The 18,878-nt window shown below is 48.8% G+C and overlaps 4 protein-coding genes across 4 annotated transcripts; 3 read left to right on the forward strand and 1 right to left on the reverse strand.

Annotated features, from left to right (window-relative positions):
• The first annotated feature begins 23 nt into the window (after window positions 1-23).
• On the forward strand, window positions 24-1,833 carry BCR38DRAFT_368758 (uncharacterized protein). The gene is made up of 4 exons (XM_040857261.1): window positions 24-212; window positions 302-1,116; window positions 1,183-1,370; window positions 1,427-1,833. Exons 1-4 carry the CDS (start codon window positions 173-175, stop codon window positions 1,782-1,784), a joined length of 1,401 nt encoding a protein of 466 aa, XP_040716609.1. The 5' UTR covers window positions 24-172; the 3' UTR covers window positions 1,785-1,833.
• Window positions 1,834-2,828: 995 nt separating this feature from the next.
• BCR38DRAFT_484878 (uncharacterized protein) lies at window positions 2,829-4,034 on the forward strand (the record flags this gene model as incomplete). Its single annotated transcript, XM_040863802.1, has 1 exon — window positions 2,829-4,034. One exon carries the CDS (start codon window positions 2,829-2,831, stop codon window positions 4,032-4,034), a length of 1,206 nt encoding a protein of 401 aa, XP_040716610.1.
• Window positions 4,035-4,567: 533 nt separating this feature from the next.
• BCR38DRAFT_523908 (laccase-2) lies at window positions 4,568-7,333 on the reverse strand. The gene is made up of 8 exons (XM_040865275.1): window positions 6,956-7,333; window positions 6,747-6,894; window positions 6,494-6,683; window positions 5,599-6,445; window positions 5,494-5,529; window positions 5,240-5,445; window positions 4,973-5,161; window positions 4,568-4,901 (listed from the first exon to the last, which is right to left on the reverse strand). The coding sequence occupies exons 1-7, from the start codon at window positions 7,175-7,177 to the stop codon at window positions 4,987-4,989; spliced, it is 1,824 nt and encodes a 607-aa protein (XP_040716611.1). The 5' UTR covers window positions 7,178-7,333; the 3' UTR covers window positions 4,568-4,901; window positions 4,973-4,986.
• A 7,152-nt stretch (window positions 7,334-14,485) lies between these two features.
• Window positions 14,486-17,170, forward strand: BCR38DRAFT_465888 (major facilitator superfamily domain-containing protein). The gene is made up of 7 exons (XM_040862715.1): window positions 14,486-15,136; window positions 15,192-15,381; window positions 15,435-15,540; window positions 15,608-15,634; window positions 15,688-15,730; window positions 15,812-15,988; window positions 16,044-17,170. The coding sequence occupies exons 1-7, from the start codon at window positions 14,783-14,785 to the stop codon at window positions 17,001-17,003; spliced, it is 1,857 nt and encodes a 618-aa protein (XP_040716612.1). The 5' UTR covers window positions 14,486-14,782; the 3' UTR covers window positions 17,004-17,170.
• The last annotated feature ends 1,708 nt before the right edge of the window (window positions 17,171-18,878 follow it).

The raw sequence follows: 18,878 nt of genomic DNA on the forward strand, positions 1-18,878 counted from the left end.
ATTTGGAAATGTGATAGAGGAAGAAGAAATATCAATTGATCCCGCGACAATTGCGAGTTGGGGTGTTCTGTGCCTTTCACCAACTCCGTACCCCCCTCTAATCGTATAGACTGTCACTGAAGAGGCTTGATGCCCAGGACGGAATCTTTGGGTCTTAACGGTTTATTGTATAATGCGCTCATTCTTATTTTCTCAGTTGGCGTTGTTAGGGGGTAAGTTAGGCGTCCTTTCCACATCTGCAACCATCGAACTGTGGAGTCGACAAAATTCCTGTAGCTAACCATTAACTCCCTCTACCTAGGGATATGCCTTTCAGTTCTATCACAGGCACAGAGCACAAATGGAACGAACAGTGCGGCAGCGTCGGTTTTCGTCAGCCCGGCCGTTGATATTGCCTTCGCCCTGAACGTCCCCGCAGATTCAATAACCGATCTTTATTTCTCACTTATGATACCCATTCGCATAACATGGGGAGCAATCGGTCTTGGATCCAAGAATATGGCCGGATCGCTCATCCTAATGGCGTACTCGTCCGCTTCCGGAAAGAATGTCACCTTGTCTCCGCGTCTTGCCTACGGGCATTCCGAGCCGGTGTACACTTCTGGCATCAATGTCGAAGCGCTTCCTGGAACGGGCCTGATCAATGAGACGACCTATGTGTTCAATGGTAAATGTACCAACTGCCGTTCTTGGAACGGTGGCAGCGTCGATGTATCAAGCAAAGAGCAGAACTGCCTCTACGCGACGGGGCCCGACGGCAACATCGACAGCGACGATTTGGACGCGCCCTTGCAGATGCACTGGAATTATGGAACTTTCACAATGGATATGGTCCACGCGACTGGCCCAGGAGGTCTTCCCGTCATCAACACGGAGGAGGACAGTGAGTCCATCGCGGCGACTCAGGGGCTCTCCGTGTTCAAGAAAAAAGACGTCGCGGCCACGGTGCATGCCATTATGATGATATTCTGCTTTTTCGGGCTCATGCCTTTTGGAATATTGATCCTGCGTGTCGGCGGATTTGTGCGGTGGCATGCCATCAACCAAGGGCTGGCTCTTATCGGTGTGACCGTAGGGGTGGCGCTGGGGATACATATCAGCTTTTTCTACAACAGGGTGAGTATCACAGGTCCTACCCAACCCTACTGATGTGAATCCGAGTTCTGAGCTAACTAAGATCAGTCGAAAAATTTCAACGACCCTCACCAAATTATCGGACTTGTCGTCTTCATCTTAATCTTTGGCCAATTGGTCTTGGGGTTCCTGCACCACCGGTTCTACAAGAAGACGCAGCAGCCAACCAAACTCGCGCCTGTCCACGTATGGCTGGGCAGGCTGCTCATCGTCCTCGGGGTCACCAATGCATTCTTGTAAGTCGCTAACATCAGAAAGATGACGTAATACTAATGACCGACTCCCCCAACAGAGGCTTCCCCTTCGCCCAGAACTCCAAACGAAACTACATTCTCGCAGGATTGGTCATCTTTATCTTCCCAGTGGTCGCGATCTTGATTCTGACCAAGAGCTTTATCCGCAAACGCTGGGCTCGCACCAAGGAGGAGACGACCGGCGGCCAGGGCGGCGGCTACAACATGGAACCGTGGCGTCAGACAGAAGAGCAGACTGGAATGGGCCACAGAGCGGCGGTAACGGCTCAGCACCAGAACGAGCCTCCTCCGTCCAATATTGGACTGTCGGATATGCGCTCTTACTCTAATTATCAGAGTAGTCAGGGTAGGAGGGTGGATTTGGGACCACCGCAATCGGCGCGGGAGTATGTTTGAAATCAAAAGCCTGGAATCAAGATATTCGTGATGAATCCCGTAGAAATACAAGTTATGACAAGTTGCCCGGTTCAAGTACTGGAAGTTTTGCCCTGTCTCCAGAAAAAACGGAAGTGATGCTGTGTTTTGGTTTGTATATGGATATTTCCTGAACCAAGACATCTCACTTATGTCGCACAATTGTATGCCGTATGTATGAAGAGGTTGCGAGTAGCGACCAATGGACCTAGCCATGTTGTTTATGTACGTCAATTTCCTTTCCTGTCGGCGGGATGTGCGTGACAGTGAATCGTCAAATTAGACAGCTCAACCTGTAGATATCTTTCTGACGAGCACATGTTCTGCTACTCAGATGTGCGTGTGCTTGGGATAATTGGAGCGGATCGGCTCTCACGTTCCCTGAATGTCCAACTCTGGATGCCCCCCCGATTGGAACTTGTATTACTCTACCGGCTCCATGAATTTAACCCAGTTGATCAACATGTTTCGTCCCCTCGGGAGGCCAAACAGACAGTTTGGTCTTCCTCTATCTATGGTTCTTTCGTATGCAGCCTCCTAAGCTCCTTCGCAACCCTCGAGGTTTGCATCTCTCCCCTGTACTCAACTTGGGAAGGAGCGCAATGCTCTGGTGAAAACTCGGTATTACTCGTCTTTTCAAGTGAATAGTGACGTGGTCACTGGTCCTTCCTATTTTGAAAATGCACCGAGACAGCTGCAGCTTCCCGACAGACCAGTGCATTCAGCAAACAACGGAAGGAAGCGAGGACCGAGCATATTTGCGGTTTCCTCTACGACGTAAATACTCCAAGAGAACGTGCGCACATATGTTCGCACTCGCGATCTCACAACGTCGATTGCCAATATTTCAACATTTCTTGATGTCTCAAATTCCCCAGCAGCATCTCTTCAGCTTATCAAAATTGTTGCCTTTCCAACCTTCTTGGTCCCAGCGTCGCCAGTAGCACTATCTGCGCTCTCCCAGCTGATTGGTTGCTTGATCTCAAACTCATTGAAAGACGGGGGCTCCAAGCACTTTCCAACACCATGGCGACCAACACTCTAAGGGCGGTACGTGTTGCCGGTGCCACACCCGCAATTGCCTTGCCCCCTCAGAATACCCCATTCTCGTACGCAGCTGGAGGTGACCCATGTCGGCTCTCTGTGTACTGTCCCCAGATGACAAACCTGGTGTACTCGTCGGAGAGTTCTGCTCAGCACCACCCGTTGAGTGGCAATGATTGCATTGCTGTCCAGACGACTGAACAATTTGGAACGAGGATTGGACACGAAACCAAATGCTTTCCTGAATCTTACTTCGCCATTTTCGGTCAGGAATATGTATGGCTCAACGGAGCAGCAGACGGTGTAACGGTAACCAACGAAGGTGCGGATTCCACGCTAGCATATCCGGGCAATGCTTGCCTATCTGGGTACACGACGGCCTGTACAACTACTCTCTTTCACCAAGGCTCTCTGTTTTCCCAAGCATGGTGTTGCCCGAGTGGCTCCACTGGCTCCTGGACATGTGCAACAGCGACGGCGGATTACGACGAAGCTGCTCCGCAACGATTATGCAAGAGCTTGATGACAGAATCTACCCAGGTCTGGATGTCGTGGGACCCGCCTTATACGTGGGCACATTCGAAGGACCTCTACACCTGGTACGTCGACATTACCAGCGAGTCGCCTCAATATGCTGCTAGTGTCTATCACAAAGTTTTCCCACTCCAATTGATGAGCACTGAGACTGAAGCACCGGCCACTACTGCCCTACACACCACCCTTTATATTCCCAGTCCTGGATCCAGCTCTAATAAAGGTGCTGAGGAGACAAGTCCTAGCTCCCCAGCAGACGCGAGACCAGATGGAGGACTCTCTAGTGGCAAAATCGTGAGAATATCAGTAAGCCTCGGGGTTTTTTTCGTCGTCCTGATCATCACGATCGTCTATCTCTATCTGCGGCGAAAGCGAATTGAGAGAGAGCCAGAGGGATCACCAGCAGCGCAAGAGCAAGAGACCATCAATGGAAAGCCTGAACTTGAAGGCTCGGGACCAACTTACACACCCAAGGCAGAGTTAGACGCAACGGTAGAGCGAAGACAGCCACCAATTGAACCGGTCAGCCCTCCAGGGCCAACGTTATCAAGCGGTGCTATCAGTCCTCATATCACAGTCAGTCCCACAACGCCGGAGGTGAGATATCCGTCAGTAGAGACGGTAAATAAGGAGGCGCATGAGTTGGCGGCGTAAGGTCGTTTATGTGTGGGAGAGGGCTGCAAGAAGATGGATTCGCAACACAGTTCATGAGTATGTATCAAACAGTGCTTTTTTACTGGAGGTATTGAAATGTGCGTAAAATAGAGGATCTCACTACTTCTCAAGGATCTCCTGAATGGCCAACATCTTCTCTGTTGTGAACAAAGTCTTGGGGTATGCATCAATCGCCACAACATCAGTTCCAGCAGCCGGAACGAAGGCCACATATAAAGGTAGCTTAAATACCGCTTGATAATATGGGCTACGCAGGGAGAAATTCTCATCCAAGGTTTTATTAATCGGCTGGAGAATTTGTATGCGTGCTCAACACCATGTTGACGACTCCCAGAAAGAGGTTTAGCTGTACGACGTTGCTTTACTCCAACAGTTGCACGGATTGCTTACATGCGCAGGTTATTCATATATGCCATGCAAGCCATCTCGCGGCGTAGATGTTGCAGCACGTATAGATCCTACTCTGTTACCTTCGTGCAATTGCGCATGCATACGACATGGGATAGTTTGGTAGGGCAACGACAGAATAAATGATTTGATTCAGATGAGAGACAATATGCTACACTCGAGTATGTGAAATCCCAACACTAAGAAATAAGCCAGTATCATCACCGCAAGAAATTTAGATTGATACATGACGTTCACGAATATATAACCAACAAAGTAGAGTATTGCGAGCTAGGAATGGCAGCTAACATCTCCCAAAACCACATGGAAAGTATGGAAGTTTCCAGCTCTCCCGAAGACCGATTCCAACCTGTGTTGCTAGAATATGAATATATCAGAAATAAGGTGCCAATCAACGCCTTCGTATACATGCAAATAATTATTTGTTCGCATCTGGACCTGTACATATCGTCAGACTACAGATTTCCATGGAACACAACTCTCAAATAATCCCTGGATCACTGGCTTACCTGAACCTACTGCCTTAAAGGCCGGAATCAGCAATCTTCCAGTAGCTGGTCTCGTAGTACGCCTCCCAATCACTGCACTGTGGCTCGAGCTGACCCAAGTCCATGGCCTTGGGTATTTGGTCGCGCATCTCGAGGAACTGAACACTGAGATCTTGGCTAACGTGCCATGCTATGTGGCAATGCACTAACCTACTGAAAACTTAATATACAGCGAATACGCCAAAAACAGGACGTTGAAACGAGCTTGCAAGGGGGAAATATACTGACCAAGCACCCGGGTTGTCCGTTTTCCACGCAATAACAAGCCACCCGAACGGCGGAAGCATGGCGACATCTCGACGTGTGGGGTTATTGAAATTGAGGCCGCCGATGTCGGAGGCCTCGTTGAAAATGACTGGCTCAGTCGGGTTGGCGTCTGTGTCAGAAGTTCCTAGCAATAGGAAGTCGTGGCCGTGAAGATGGATGGGATGAGGCTGTTACGTGGGTTAGTTCTAAGTTAGGTAGACAGGGGTACAACTTACAATTATGGCGTTGTTCTGGACAACCCAAAATGTCCACTGCAGAAAGACTGTGTTAGAATAGGCTACACACTCGAAGAATGCGTCTGAAAGAGTGCCCAGACTTACCACATCAGGTTCGTCAAGAATAATGACATTCGCTTCAGGAGGGTAAGACGTGTCCCCATCTCTGACATACTCAAGGGTTGGTTTGTCCCATTTGACATCATTGCTTTCGCCATTGATCTCCCATCGAAATACTGCAGTGCTATTGACAGTGGTAGTTTCGAGCTGTATATCCAAAACATCTTGTGACGCAGCGAATTCCGACTGGGGGGCCTGGCGGGGTACAATTGGCACGAATCCGGTGTTGTCGATACAGGGTGTAGTAGTCAGAGGCACCCCAGGGTCGCTCGGGACGCCAGCTGCGGGGGCTCCCTGGTAGGAGAAGATAGCCGCAGGGGCTGTATTCACAGAGACACCGCAAAGGCCTCCAACCAAGGTAGCATTGAACCAGTACGAATCGACATTCTGGTTGGACTCTATGATCACATCGTACCGTTGCCCGACAGCCATGAAAAGCGATGATGCCACCAAAGGTTCGATGGCAACCATGTCAGTCGAGATGACAGTGAAGTTGTGTCCGACGAGGGAAACACTGAAGTGGTTCTCGACCGAAGTGTTGATGAGGCGGAGTCGATGTTTCCTTCCTGGAGTGAGAGTGACTCTATTGTATTGCCCGCCGGACCCGGAAGGGTTGATGTTTGTTCCGTTGAAGAGCACATTCGAACTCGCGGGTGGCGCACCATTAGTAACAATCTCGGCTATGCTTGCCGCCTCATCTGCTGTGGTTCTGTACCAGTCACTAATGACATATGGCCCCAGATCGATGTCATAGTTGGCGGAGGCAGGGCCGTTGATCTGCATTGGACCTAACACGCCATTTCCGTATTGGGCCGAGAAGTGCGAATGATACCTGTTTTCTGTTAGATAGGTATGAGATTCTCGGAAGTGAGTATCTAACCAGGAAGTCCCGTATTGAGTCGCCCTAAATGTATAGGACTTTACATGGTTTGGTGGGATAGGACATTCGGTAACACCGTTGACACCGTCCTGGTCGTTCGTGCCCAGCTGTCTCATGCCGTGCCAATGAATAGATGTTCCATTTTGTGGTAGGTTGTTGTGCACATTGATTTGAAGGAAATCCCCCCAATCTAGAAAAAGAGTTAGACACGCTTCTGCACTAGAAAAAGTGTCATTCTCTCTGGAAAACTTACCGGCAGTGATCAGGGGTCCAGGGAAGGTACCTTCGAAACTGGTTAGCATTGAGCAAGTAACTGCCGGTAAACCCACATTTATGAGCATAGCTGGCTTTGAAACACCATCCGGAGAGAATGATGACACGTTAGTAATCACAAGGTTGTACTGCGGTAGGTCAGTGTTAGTATCAGCTGCCCATCTCCCCAAAACTTCATGTTTGACGTACGACTCTGGTTATGCCCGGGGGCGTCCCAAGGGAGGTCTCATAATCAGTAGTAATGTTGAAGCCATTCCTCCAACAAGCTCGGTTCGTTGCACTGTGGGTACATGGTGGCCCGGAGGGCGTGATGGTCGTCGTAGCTTGGGGAGCGGCCACGGGATTAGAAGTCGCAAGAGTAGCCAAAGACAAACCTACAACAAGTTTAGAAGTCCAGTCATGCCCAAACATCTTGACCAGTGAAAGTCGTGAGACACAAAAGAATGACTAAATCGCGACGCCGATGAAGTCTCAGATGAATCGGTGATACCGTTTCGATGACCACAGTGAAACTTTGAAGATCTTTATATACTTCAAAGCGCAGGCCAGATGGCCAGGCCCAACATGACTACTTGTACACAGCTCCAGTCAACCTTCCCACCTCCCTGTGGGGTCAATACTCAATGGTCTCATGGCGTATGCGAATTCCAGGGAAAATATGGATCCATTGGCCCTGCTCAGTGACTGAACCACTTAAAACAGCCTGTCGAGTATAGCTTCTCTTTCGTGGCTGACAAGGACAGAGAGAAAAGAATAATTGAATGGAACCCTACCGTGATAAGCAGAGAAGTATCATGCAGGCCACGGAAAAAGGCAAGCTCGTCGCAGATGCAATCTTACACATCAGTATGAAAATCAAGGTAGCGAGTATCTTAGAAGCTCAGTTGCAGACTGATGCCAGAAGGAAACACTGCAAGTACTGAGCAGCCAGGATATTGCCGTATCCGCAGGATCATTATTTAGGCTGGCAGCTGAAATATCATTCGTCTACTAGTACGATGTGATCCTGAAGGATTGAAGAACCCTCATTGTTGGAATCCGTCTTGAAGATGTGCATGTTGCCAATTGATCTACTTTCATCAGGATGGACAAACCTGGTGTACTCAATTCAGTGCTCTACATGAGGCATACCAACTGAATGGTGCCGAGCCAACGGAATATATGATACCCGGATTTAGCTCGACTTGAGCACGTTACCCCGAATAGTTAGCAGACTTGGAGGATATGCTTGTTGGGTAGTAATATGCTGTGGCACACGGGCTTAATATGAACAGACACCTCAAGAGTCGCTTCTGGCGATGTCGTATGGTCTATTCTCGGGACCTGACATGCTCAAGATTTCTCCTGCATACGTTGATGCAAAGTGAATCATGACAGCCCTGGACACTTACATCTCGAGGAAAACGTTGAAGAGGCGTACCAGCTGTTGACGAGCCACACTCACCGGGGTCCGAGTGGGCGCCTGCTCCTTGAGTAGGACCCATTCGGGTGAATTTCTCTTCGTCTTATCGGCTGAGAATCTAATCGAGACCTTTTGTGTTATTTTTAGATGTCGTTCTGTTCAGATCATACATCGAATGTGTAGGTTGGTAAGCAAATGATGCAGCCGCTAATGGAGTCAACACGTAAATGGGAGCATTCAATGACAGAAAGGAGACGTCAGTTTTACCTCGGGCTGATTTGGTATATTCCAAAAGACCAAGGTTATTGGGTCCTACAGAAACTGGGATACGTACCTGGTAGATGCCTGGGTACGTAGGGTACGTCGTCAGGGCGGCTTATCGCCGGCGGTACCTCGAGCTCAAACTGGTGAGTACTTCTGCACATGTTTGTTTTCTCCCAGCTTCATCTGGGAATCTCATGTCCATCAGTTTGGTTTATTTTCTTACCTGTAACACTTTCAGGGCGTTGATTTTCATTATTGAAACTCGACGTGGAATCACAGCGTGATATCTCACGTTCTCGCTCGCATCGAAATAGTAGCGGTTTCTATCAGATGAATCTACGAGGCGATGCCTGGTAAGGGAATTGCGCGTCCCATGCGCTCTCCGTTTTTTCGTCGAATTGGAGAATATGGCCCAATAAGAAACATTTCCTACTGGGTTGTGCTTATGGTACTGAAAGTAGATGACAGGGGCCTGGTACCTACACACAACATAGGCAGGCAAAATGGACTTGTGCGAACCACAAGTCAGCTTGCCCAATACTCAAGCAGGAAATTTCGGCTCCGTCTCCCGACTTAACCTAAGCGAAGGACATGTAGCACCGAATCATTTCTTTCCCATGTCCATGGTCTCGCGTGGCAGAGTAACATATTGCGAATATTCGCTTGGTCTCCCGTCTTAGAATTTTCAGCCGCACGAGATGGTTTGAGGCGGCTGATTCCTGCTGCTTATCCGACCGATATCAGCCCAATAACGAACGGGATTCATCATCCTGGAGGATTTCCCTGGGAAGCCTCGTCTCAGCCCAGCACGGTGCATCCCGACTGATGGTAGAGAGCACCCGGCACTCTGGGCCATCGCCGATATTTTCGATCTTCTATGCGTTATAAATCAGGGGTTTCATTTACCATTTGGGGGGACTCTGATTCATTTCTTCTGTGCATCAAAGATGACAGTTTGCAGGTTAACAGGTTTGAAGGTTTTGCCGAGATAGATAGGTGAATAAGTATACTTGACAGTGTACGTGAAGAATATCGCGACAACACTCAAAATTCAATCCGTCTGTTTAGGCATCTCAGCTTCGTGCATAGTCCGTCGAATCCGGGTCATATACCTATTCTATTAGTGATAGTGCGAACTACTAACGGGGATCATGCTACATTGAGTCATCGTCGAAGCAATATTCCATGCTCGCAACCACTGTTCCAAGATGCGTGCTTTTCGTTCAATACCAATCTGCGTGAGCTCGTATCCAGCGCACATGAAAGGGGTTGGCGCCTGAAGGTAAATTCTGTCAAGCGCCGCTCACGTTGATACTTGGCACTACCCCGAGTCACTTGCATAACAATTGTGTAAGTCTTGATTTTAGAGCCTGAACTTACATGAAGACGCGGAGACGCGTGGAGGTCAGATCATGCGACTAGGTTGCATGGATGACATGCGCCACAGGGACCAATATGAGATTACGGTTGATGCGCGCATGTCGACCGGGCTCTACACCGCGGTTGCGTTCCAAACCACAACCTAAACCCAGACTCCCATCATCACATGAGTGCCATGAAGTTTATTTATAAATCCTAGAATACTATATGAGATATAGAGGCCACTACATTGATGAACACTTCCCCAGGCTCCATCTTCGAGTTCGCCCTATCTCGATCATGTCAAAGAACCACCCGTACCTGGCAGAAAGGAATGCATACGATGCTACCACACCTGCAGTCACGATTATGCTGTCAGCCTAGCTGTATTTCTTAATTCAGCCTTGTTTCGTACCGCCGTAGAGGACTCCCAGACCCTACTAGGACTCAATGGTGAGCCAGCAGATGATGTGTTTTGCACAAAAACGGGCATTAAAAATCTGGTAACACTGGGAACTCATTATTGTAATAGAGATATATCATGTCATCCTATTTCGGGTTTAAATGGTTAAATAACCCCACCAAAATGGTGGCTGTAGTAGTACACCAGACGCTTTTGGTTCAAGGGAAATTTAAACAGACAGCTCACACAAATCCTACTGTCGTTCACTTGACATAAAAGTGGCGTTCGATATTTGATTTCCATACCAAAGTGGTTTGAGCGCGGATTTGTGCAGGTACTATATTCGCAAGTACGACACATCTGCAATCTCCTGCGTCTTCAGCTCTGCCACAACTCTCAATTCGTATGAGCCCCCAAACAAACTAAGTCCCCGGGCAGCAGTGTTTGGGTCCCGAAAGTTTACCACTCATCGGTATGGTCGATAGGTCAATTAATCTTATTGTTTGTCCAATGAGCATTTTGGGGTTACGCGAGGTTTTCAGGACTTGGTTGATTTCCGTTCTTATCATTGTAAGTAACCCTAGCTGCACTGATATGTCGAGCTCTGCCATAGGGGGGTTTTGGGGGAAATACATGTTAGAGATGAGCCCGTAATTTTGGTCTCTCGTACGATTGGTCACCTCTATCCTAGCTTGCGGGGTGGTGAAAGATGGTTCCAAGGTCAGCTGGGCTGGGTTATGCCTAGGACTAACTTAGAGCTTACATCGCGGCTATCTCGGGAATAAGAATTTGGTCTGTTCGCTGAAGAAACATAACAACCTTGTTCCCTTGTTTTGAGCGGGACAAAATAAACTCCTTCTGTCCCATTCCACGGTTTCGGGCCCTCTCGACTTCCGAAGCCAGCTCGTACAGGGTCCGAGACCCATCACGGTCCTGGTGGCATGTAATCAACCCGGATTCCCCCCTGCCCCCCTCAATTAAGATCGAAAGGAGAACTCGGGTTCATTCCCAATTTTGACTTAGGCATTTGAGAAGCTCAACAACACAACTCAATCAATAACAAGCATAATCTTCCAGTAGTTATAGTTAAGATGACGTCGAACTCATGCATATTTACGTTAGCCTACTAATACGACGGGATCAGGACCGACAGTCCCGCTGCTGACGCCATAAATATAGTTCAGAATGTTCGTCAGACGGTAGCGTGTCATCTGCATTGCAACATCAGCATGACGTCTGCCTCACAGCGAACCACAACTGCAAGATCTATGGGCCGCGACGCGTGTACAACATGCCAACAGCTGATACTGCGACGAACTCCAAGTATGTCAGGATACAGCGCTTCTTAATTTTCACATGCCCCTTGACCCCGGCCTATGCGATGCTTACCCCCACGATAACCATTCCGCCTAGTCCCAACGACTTCAGCTTTTATGATCGGGAATAAATTAGCGAGGATGACTATTTGTATCCATAACACTCGCAGGATCATATGCATCAGTTGAGAGAGCCCATGATTGTTCAGCATAACTGTTGCGAGGCGATGCTTCACAGTTGGCTTGTTACATGGTTGCTGCACACTTGCTGCAGTGTGGCTCTTGATAAGGTTTTTCCTATATCGATTGCACTGGCGACGTTACATGTGTAGTAGAGTTCACCTTCACGTGGCGATGGAATATGGTGCTATGCATAGTTGAACACCGCGGATAAAAGAATTCATGAAGTCGACCTGGAGATATCCAGTCAAGTCGTTTGCGGCCTAGGCATTGGGTTTAGAGTACCATATAAAGCTTCCATGAAGAAATTGATCCTTCTAATCTAGGGGTCGTGTGTTTGAAGTAACCTGCCAATGTTCACTGGATACCAAACTTGCATTGACAGGTTTGGCTACGTTCTGCTGTTTTACGGACACAAATACACAAAGCTGGACAACTTTACATTGCAACCGTTCAACTCTGCTATCGGATGCCTGACTGGTGAGTCACCTCCACGTATGGATAGAATGCGCCCTTGGTCTGCCAGTGTGATCTCTACATGCACTTGTAGCATTCAGGGGTTGCACAAACAGGCGGGAATCTACCTTGCTGCGGGTCATGATCTTTTGAAAGAGCTACAAGAAAAATACTAGAGGAATACACGAGAAAGACTTCAACACATTGTCCCGCCAAATCTCACGCCTCGAGGTCAGGGTTAACTCCATTCTATGACCTTCGCATCCGTTCCATTATCAATCGGCCCTTTGCGGGTAATACTCGACTCAAGAGCCTGAGCGCTGGAAAATGGTGGGCTCTAGAGCGATATGAGCGTCGTTCGCAACAACATGCTTATGTTTTGCGCTTCTATCAAACACCCTATGCGGCCGGATACGACTATGGGGCATTGCCAGCGTTAAAATCGCATCCCACTCACTTCGCAACTCAACAAAATATCGTGCACGCCTTGAAGGGCACTGGTCTCTGCTCAATGGCATGATAGCGTCCCAGAAGTATGCCTTTGCTATCGTGGACAGATGCTCTGCGTGTTTCTTCCGCTGATGAGAAAAGAGTGGTAATCGATATGTGCGCATGGGGCAGGTGGCTCTCTCAACCACTGGGGCAAGACGTCATGCTGACCTGATGACGGAAAGGAGAGACTAGGAGCCGGCGATATCTGAAGGTTAACTGAGCTCTTTGGATATTTGGGAACTCTATGGTCAGAATTTGTCAAACCTTGGCTCTTTTTTAACCCGTCTTACTCAGAAATACCATCTGAAGTGGCTGATTTAGTGCCCTAGCACTATGACGCGCATATCCCGTGCGAAGGTCACAAGAGCACTAAAGTCAAGCTCAAAGAAAAAGTCAACCCGAGGGCGAGAACACAGAATATATGTTGAACACGTTGGGGAGATGAATAGAATAGATTTCACCTTCTATAACAAAGTCGATGTTAACACAGGAAGCGGCCAATAGGAGGTAGTGTAAGTGAAGCGGTCTGATACTGTACGTGAGCCCCAAGGTCATGCTACCCTGTAGAGCCGATAAGATAAGATGAAATAAGATAAGATAATAAGGGCCTTCGTTAGGTCAAAATGGAGATTACAAATAAGTTAACCATAGACCCCGGCTCAGCCAACTAACGCCCCACTTTACCGAAGATATGCGGGGCAATCCTTGTAAACTCGAAAAGGTCGGGTTAGCTAACCGACATACTTTTTCTTTTTTAATCTTTATAGGATTTTCTATAACGTACACCACAAGCAAGTTAGCCACACAAGCAAGTTGGCCACTTTTTCTTGGCACCGTATGAATAACTTCAATAACTTAACTAAACTAAAAAATAATAATTCAAACTAATCGGAATCCTCTTCCTCGTACGTATCTTTATCATTCTCACAAGTACTGTGAAGGTCAACCCTCGCAGACTCACTACAACCAGGTGACTTACAGCTGGAACACCTGCCGTGGCAGTGTCCGATGGGAAGCCAATCATAACCCTTGTAGGAGCCCCGCCAAGCGTGGATGACTTAGTCGCGCTCCCTCAAACCTAAGTTGTCATCTTCTTTCCTTCGCTCCTTAGAGTAGAATCTTCGTCGATAGCACCTAATCGAGGTCTCTACCAATGCGATGCAACCCAGGTCGTGACAGACATCAGGGAAATAGATTACGGGGCTAAGAGAAAGTTTATTTTCTCTTCTTTAAGAGGCACAGAGGCAGAGTAGGACACGAGTCCTCACTCATTTTTTTCACACACACACGCATCATCATCCTCATCTTCATATCATCATCTCCTTCTTATCTATATCTTCACCTTCGCTTTTCAGTCAGTTATTTAGTTATTTTAGTTATTCAGCTTATCTTTACGTTCGAGATCCTATTATCACGATACGAGTATCAGAGGCACCTCCGACCAACTCGCGCACCAGACGTATAAGAGCTTCGCTCTTATAAATAGTACCACGATCTTCGTCTGATCAGGCCAACAGATAGATCTATTAGTACTGGAGCCGTCTGTTCAGTGTGTTAGGTGGTAGGTATATCATACTGACCGCCTGACCCCGTTTCACTAGTCTGTAACCACAGCCGGGTTAATATAGAAGCAAGTAGGAAGTAGCTGTATTATCGCATCTCGCAGCTTATGCGTAATAAATATCTATGCAAGGGTCCTGATACTTATCGCTAAGCTAGATAGTGTCCCCACTCTTGTATAGCGATCCGATCGTTCCCAGCGAATCACTCCCCGCAAGTCCACCCGCATCTCGCCCCCAGTTGGTGGCAATCCTTCGCTGCTGCAGCCGCTGCCCCCTCTGTCTGTCGGTCTTATGATAAGTCAATTTAAGCAAGGCGACCAGACAAGATGGCCGCTCGCATGGAGCAAACTTGTTGCCGGAAGCAGTCGTCGATTCCTGGTTTTTCGAACGTTTTCATCCCACCTCCACCCCTCACCGTGAACTTGTCGGACACTTCGGGTTGTTGAAGAGGTACCAGACAAGAAAATATCCGAACTACCCCGCTGTGACCTCACTACCCAATACTCAGTTACTTCCTCACACACACAACCCTGTCTCCGAGCATCCGAGCCTTGGAGATCCAGCTACGCGAACAGTCGGTCAATGCGCGGACGCGGATATGAAGCAGCCGAAAATGACGAGAACGAGTACGAGGTAGTCCTGAGCCACGGTGGTGATGATTCTGACACGCAATCGGTCGATACCGAAGAAGGTGTGGTCTTGTCCTACGAGGATGAAGTAGATGATCAGGACGTCGCTTTGGTGACGTCCGGCTCCGGCTTGGCAGATGTGGAAGCCGGAGCGGGGACGGCGGAGGGCAATGGTTCCACAAGGGGCGGGAGCAACTCTGTCAAGAAACAGAAGGACGTCGCTTGGAGGGACTTGCCAAAGAAGAAACAGTTGGTGCTTATTACTTTGACACGACTTAGCGAGCCGTTGGTCCAGACCTCATTGCAGGTGAGTTGGGACCAGGGTTGGCACTGCACAGAGAGACAAAGCTAACTCAGCCTAGTCGTACATGTTTTACCTGCTGAAATGGTTTGATCCTGAGCTATCTGACTCCATCATCTCGAGACAAGCCGGCATTCTCCAGGCCAGTTTTACTGCAGCGCAGTTCTTTACCGCCATGATCTGGGGCCGTGTGGCCGACTCAAATTGGGCAGGTCGTAAGACCGTCATTTTGATAGGCTTACTAGGCACAAGTGAGTCTTCCCAGTATCACCAAACGAAATTATGCATTGCTAATAAGGCCTAGTGATATCTTGTATTGGATTCGGCTTCTCGACATCGTTCTATCAAGCCCTGTTCTTTCGGTGTCTCGGAGGGGCAACGAACGGGAATGTTGGGGTATTGAGGACAATGTAAGCACTCGTTACAACAAGGCGCTGTGGTGGAGGAGACGACGATGCTAATGATGCGCCAATATAGGATAAGTGAAATAGTTCGCGAGAAGAAGTACGTGGCGACATCTAGTCATAACTCCTCTTCAATCACTAACGCCATTTTAGATACCAATCACGGGCTTTTGTTTTATTACCGATGACCTTCAATGTAAGTGTTCATCTGCACTCGAAGTACTGTTCTGAATAGATCACCACCCGAAGCTATGACTAACCTGCGGGATTCTTTCAGATTGGCATCATCGTTGGACCAATATTAGGGGGCATCCTTTCTGACCCAGCAGGTTCCTATCCTGAAACTTTCGGAAACTCGACCTTCTTTCAAAAATTCCCGTATGCTTTGCCTAACATTGTCAGCGCCGTCTTTCTATCAGTAGCCTTAATGGGGGTGTGGCTATTTCTAGAAGAGGTAAGTCTACACTAGTTCGACTCTTCTTTTGTTCCAAGTATCTCACTCCTAAAAGACACACGATGCTCTCCGAGACCGACGCGACTATGGTCGTACTCTTGCCAAGAAACTCGGTGTACTCTTCAGCAGACAACACAACACCGTGAATTATACGCCACTGCACTCTCGAAATAAAAGCACAGATACAGAGCTGTTGCCCATGTCCCCAGAAGATCACCAACTATCGCAGAAGTATCCCCCACGGTGTCGATACACCACCAGACTCCCCTTCCGTAGAATATTCACCCGCAACGTCTGCCTCACCTTCTTCGCACACTTCTTCCTCGCCTCCCACCTGGGAACCTTCAACTCCCTCTGGTTCGTCTTCCTCTCCACCCCCGTCTACAACCCCGCGAAACCCGACCCACCCGGCTTCCACCCCACTCTCCCTTTCCGCTTCACCGGCGGTCTCGGACTCCCCCCCAGATTCGTCGGAATAGCCATGGCCTTACTGGGCGCCATCGGCATCACCATGCAACTCTTCCTCTACCCACGCCTATCAGCTCGCCTCGGCACTGTCCTCTCCTGGCGGCTATGTCTCTGCCTCTTCCCGCTAGCCTATACTTTTATTCCCTACCTCGCCATCGTCCCCTCGACAACTGAGCCCCCGAGCCAGAAAACCGGCCCCTTGATCTGGGTTGCGCTCGCAGGCGTGTTATTTATTCAAGTGACAGGACGGACGTTCGCGTTGCCGGCCCAGACGATCCTCGTCAACAATTGCACGCCCCATCTCAGCGTGCTCGGAACCGTCCACGGCCTAGCACAGTCACTCAGCAGTTTTGCTCGGACAGTAGGGCCCGTTGCGGGTGGGTTTCTGTATGGATTGGGGTTGAGTCACGGGCTAGTGGGAGGCGTGTTCTGGGCCATGGCTGGGGTGGCGGTTTGTGGGCTAGTAGCGAGTTTCTGGGTGAAGGAGGGGAATGGACATGAGATTTGGTTGGAAGGAGATGAGGATGATGAGAATAGCAATGGCTGATTTGGGGGCAACTAAGAGTTAGACTTTCAAGAGTGCATATACACCTTCATTTTATGTTTGTAGACTGTTTTTGGCCCGGTTTACATGGGCAGGTCCATCGTGGGATTAATTAGTATGCTCGTAGATTAGAGACGAGAGAGGACGCCTCGGCATATAGCACAGTACAGACCATAGACCAAGTGGGCCGCTGAAATCGTGATGTGAAGAGGCAGTTTACCTACGGTCTATAAAACCTCAAAACAGTCGAGACGTAGGCCTAAACAGGCCAGTTGATGAAGTTCGCTGTTCGTCTTGGGTAACTAGATGGCGCCAAGCGCAAGTGCTGTTGGAAGATGGTAGTAACTTTTCCACGTTAGGACTCCTAAATCTTGATGCAACTGAGACGTAACTGAGAATAACGACATTTAGCCAGTGTTGTATACACTGGGTTCAGTTAGAGGGGGGGTTTGTTAATAACTGAAAAAGAAAGTCAACGACAGCCAACATTACTAGTGACGATTGGTAAGCGGACGAAAAGATGAACGGTGCGACAAGTACGAGACTTACTATCGAGGTACTAATATAAGATCACATAGCTCTAATATAGCAAACATATCTTGTTGTGTGTCCCAGGCACACCGGCCATAGATAGCCTTTCCTCAGCTGCTATTTTTTTTTTTGGGGGGGGGGAATGAAAAGGTGTCGAGTCACCTCGTCTCAAGTACGGTGATGGGAATTGTATATCAAATTCAGGACATTTGGCTGGGCCTGTTTGCTAGCATTGAGTCAGGAAAGCAGCTCGTCGTTGTACCCGACATTGGGTCTTGAAGGTTCGGTGTTTGCATTATGCTGGCGGGTGACGGAAGCCCCACAACTCAGCAGATATAGTAGTTCATCTTTTCCCGGAGGTTGTCTTCTGTATAGAGGCCTCGAGGTGAAGAAAGATGAAACCTCGCTCACGGATGAGGTCATCCTCAAGTGGCACCCCGCCTCTGTTCCGCATCTTTACAGGTAGGGGTCTTGTTTCTCTGAATTGGCGTTCTTTACAGGTTGCCGCTTCTCAGGGTAATGGCAGTTCAAAAGCTGAGACCGAACACTCCATATGAAGTTACCCCGAGTCATTGAAACTCGCAAGTCAAGAACTTGAGACTTGCTGGAGTAGTGAGTTCGCAGGATCATCGAAAGCTTGAGTCGCGACAGAATGAAAGACAGGGGCTCCATGGTCTTGAAATTCCCCAACAATTGCTTCATTTAGAGTACCATGCTAATTTAGAGTGAGACCATTGGTTGCGGAAGCTTTAGTGGATCAACTAGCAGATCCCGGGCTGATCTCATCGCCAGCTTTAGAACTCTGAACCTCCCGACGCGGTACAGCATAGACCCATTTCCCTAGAACCTAACCTGGAGCAGTGGAAATTGGAAAGGGATGGCGGATTGCCAATCAGCACTTCCATCCGAGTAGACATCTCTCCCTCGTCATTCGCCGTTCCCCAATTCCACATATCGCTGCGAGAATAGTTGCCTTTTTTTGGCACGCGACCAGCAGTGAGGTGTTCGAATTGTCTTATGCCATTCCGTCGGCATCACGCCAATCCGAACGTGTGCAACTGTTTCAGCGGTCCAACGGCTGTTTGTCCATCTCGAATCGCCTGCGAGGCTTACAGAAACCAGCCAGACCGCAGCTGACACCATTGAAGTCCTCGTGCCATACGAAGGCGGCGCAGAGACCGATCATTATTGGCCCACGACAAGTTCAGGTTCAATCTGGTACCTAGTCGAGAATCCACAATGCTTGTGCAGCCACCCCGTGAAGCCTCGACTGACGCTGCGACATCCTACCAGCTTGACGGAGCACTCACATCTCAAGCGACAGTATCCTGACCTGGGGAGAAACTC

Source organism: Pseudomassariella vexata, assembly GCF_002105095.1.
Source record: "Pseudomassariella vexata strain CBS 129021 chromosome Unknown BCR38scaffold_6, whole genome shotgun sequence".
NCBI lineage: Eukaryota > Fungi > Ascomycota > Sordariomycetes > Amphisphaeriales > Pseudomassariaceae > Pseudomassariella > Pseudomassariella vexata.

What these genes read in the sequence shown, in the direction of transcription:
- BCR38DRAFT_368758 (XM_040857261.1), top strand. Translation starts at nt 173, where the DNA reads ATGCGCTCATTCTTATTTTCTCAGTTGGCGTTGTTAGGGG. An exon ending in TCAGTTGGCGTTGTTAGGGG is followed by an intron (nt 213 to 301) that starts GTAAGTTAGGCG and finishes CCCTCTACCTAG; the next exon opens with GGATATGCCTTTCAGTTCTA. An exon ending in GGGGTCACCAATGCATTCTT is followed by an intron (nt 1,371 to 1,426) that starts GTAAGTCGCTAA and finishes CTCCCCCAACAG; the next exon opens with AGGCTTCCCCTTCGCCCAGA.
- BCR38DRAFT_523908 (XM_040865275.1), bottom strand. Translation starts at nt 7,177, where the DNA reads ATGTTTGGGCATGACTGGACTTCTAAACTTGTTGTAGGTTTGTCTTTG. An exon ending in TCCAGAACAACGCCATAATT is followed by an intron (nt 5,446 to 5,493) that starts GTAAGTTGTACC and finishes CCCACGTAACAG; the next exon opens with CCTCATCCCATCCATCTTCA. An exon ending in ACGGACAACCCGGGTGCTTG is followed by an intron (nt 5,162 to 5,239) that starts GTCAGTATATTT and finishes AGTTTTCAGTAG; the next exon opens with GTTAGTGCATTGCCACATAG.
- BCR38DRAFT_465888 (XM_040862715.1), top strand. Translation starts at nt 14,783, where the DNA reads ATGCGCGGACGCGGATATGAAGCAGCCGAAAATGACGAGAACGAGTAC. An exon ending in GATAGGCTTACTAGGCACAA is followed by an intron (nt 15,382 to 15,434) that starts GTGAGTCTTCCC and finishes AATAAGGCCTAG; the next exon opens with TGATATCTTGTATTGGATTC. An exon ending in GTTGGGGTATTGAGGACAAT is followed by an intron (nt 15,541 to 15,607) that starts GTAAGCACTCGT and finishes GCGCCAATATAG; the next exon opens with GATAAGTGAAATAGTTCGCG.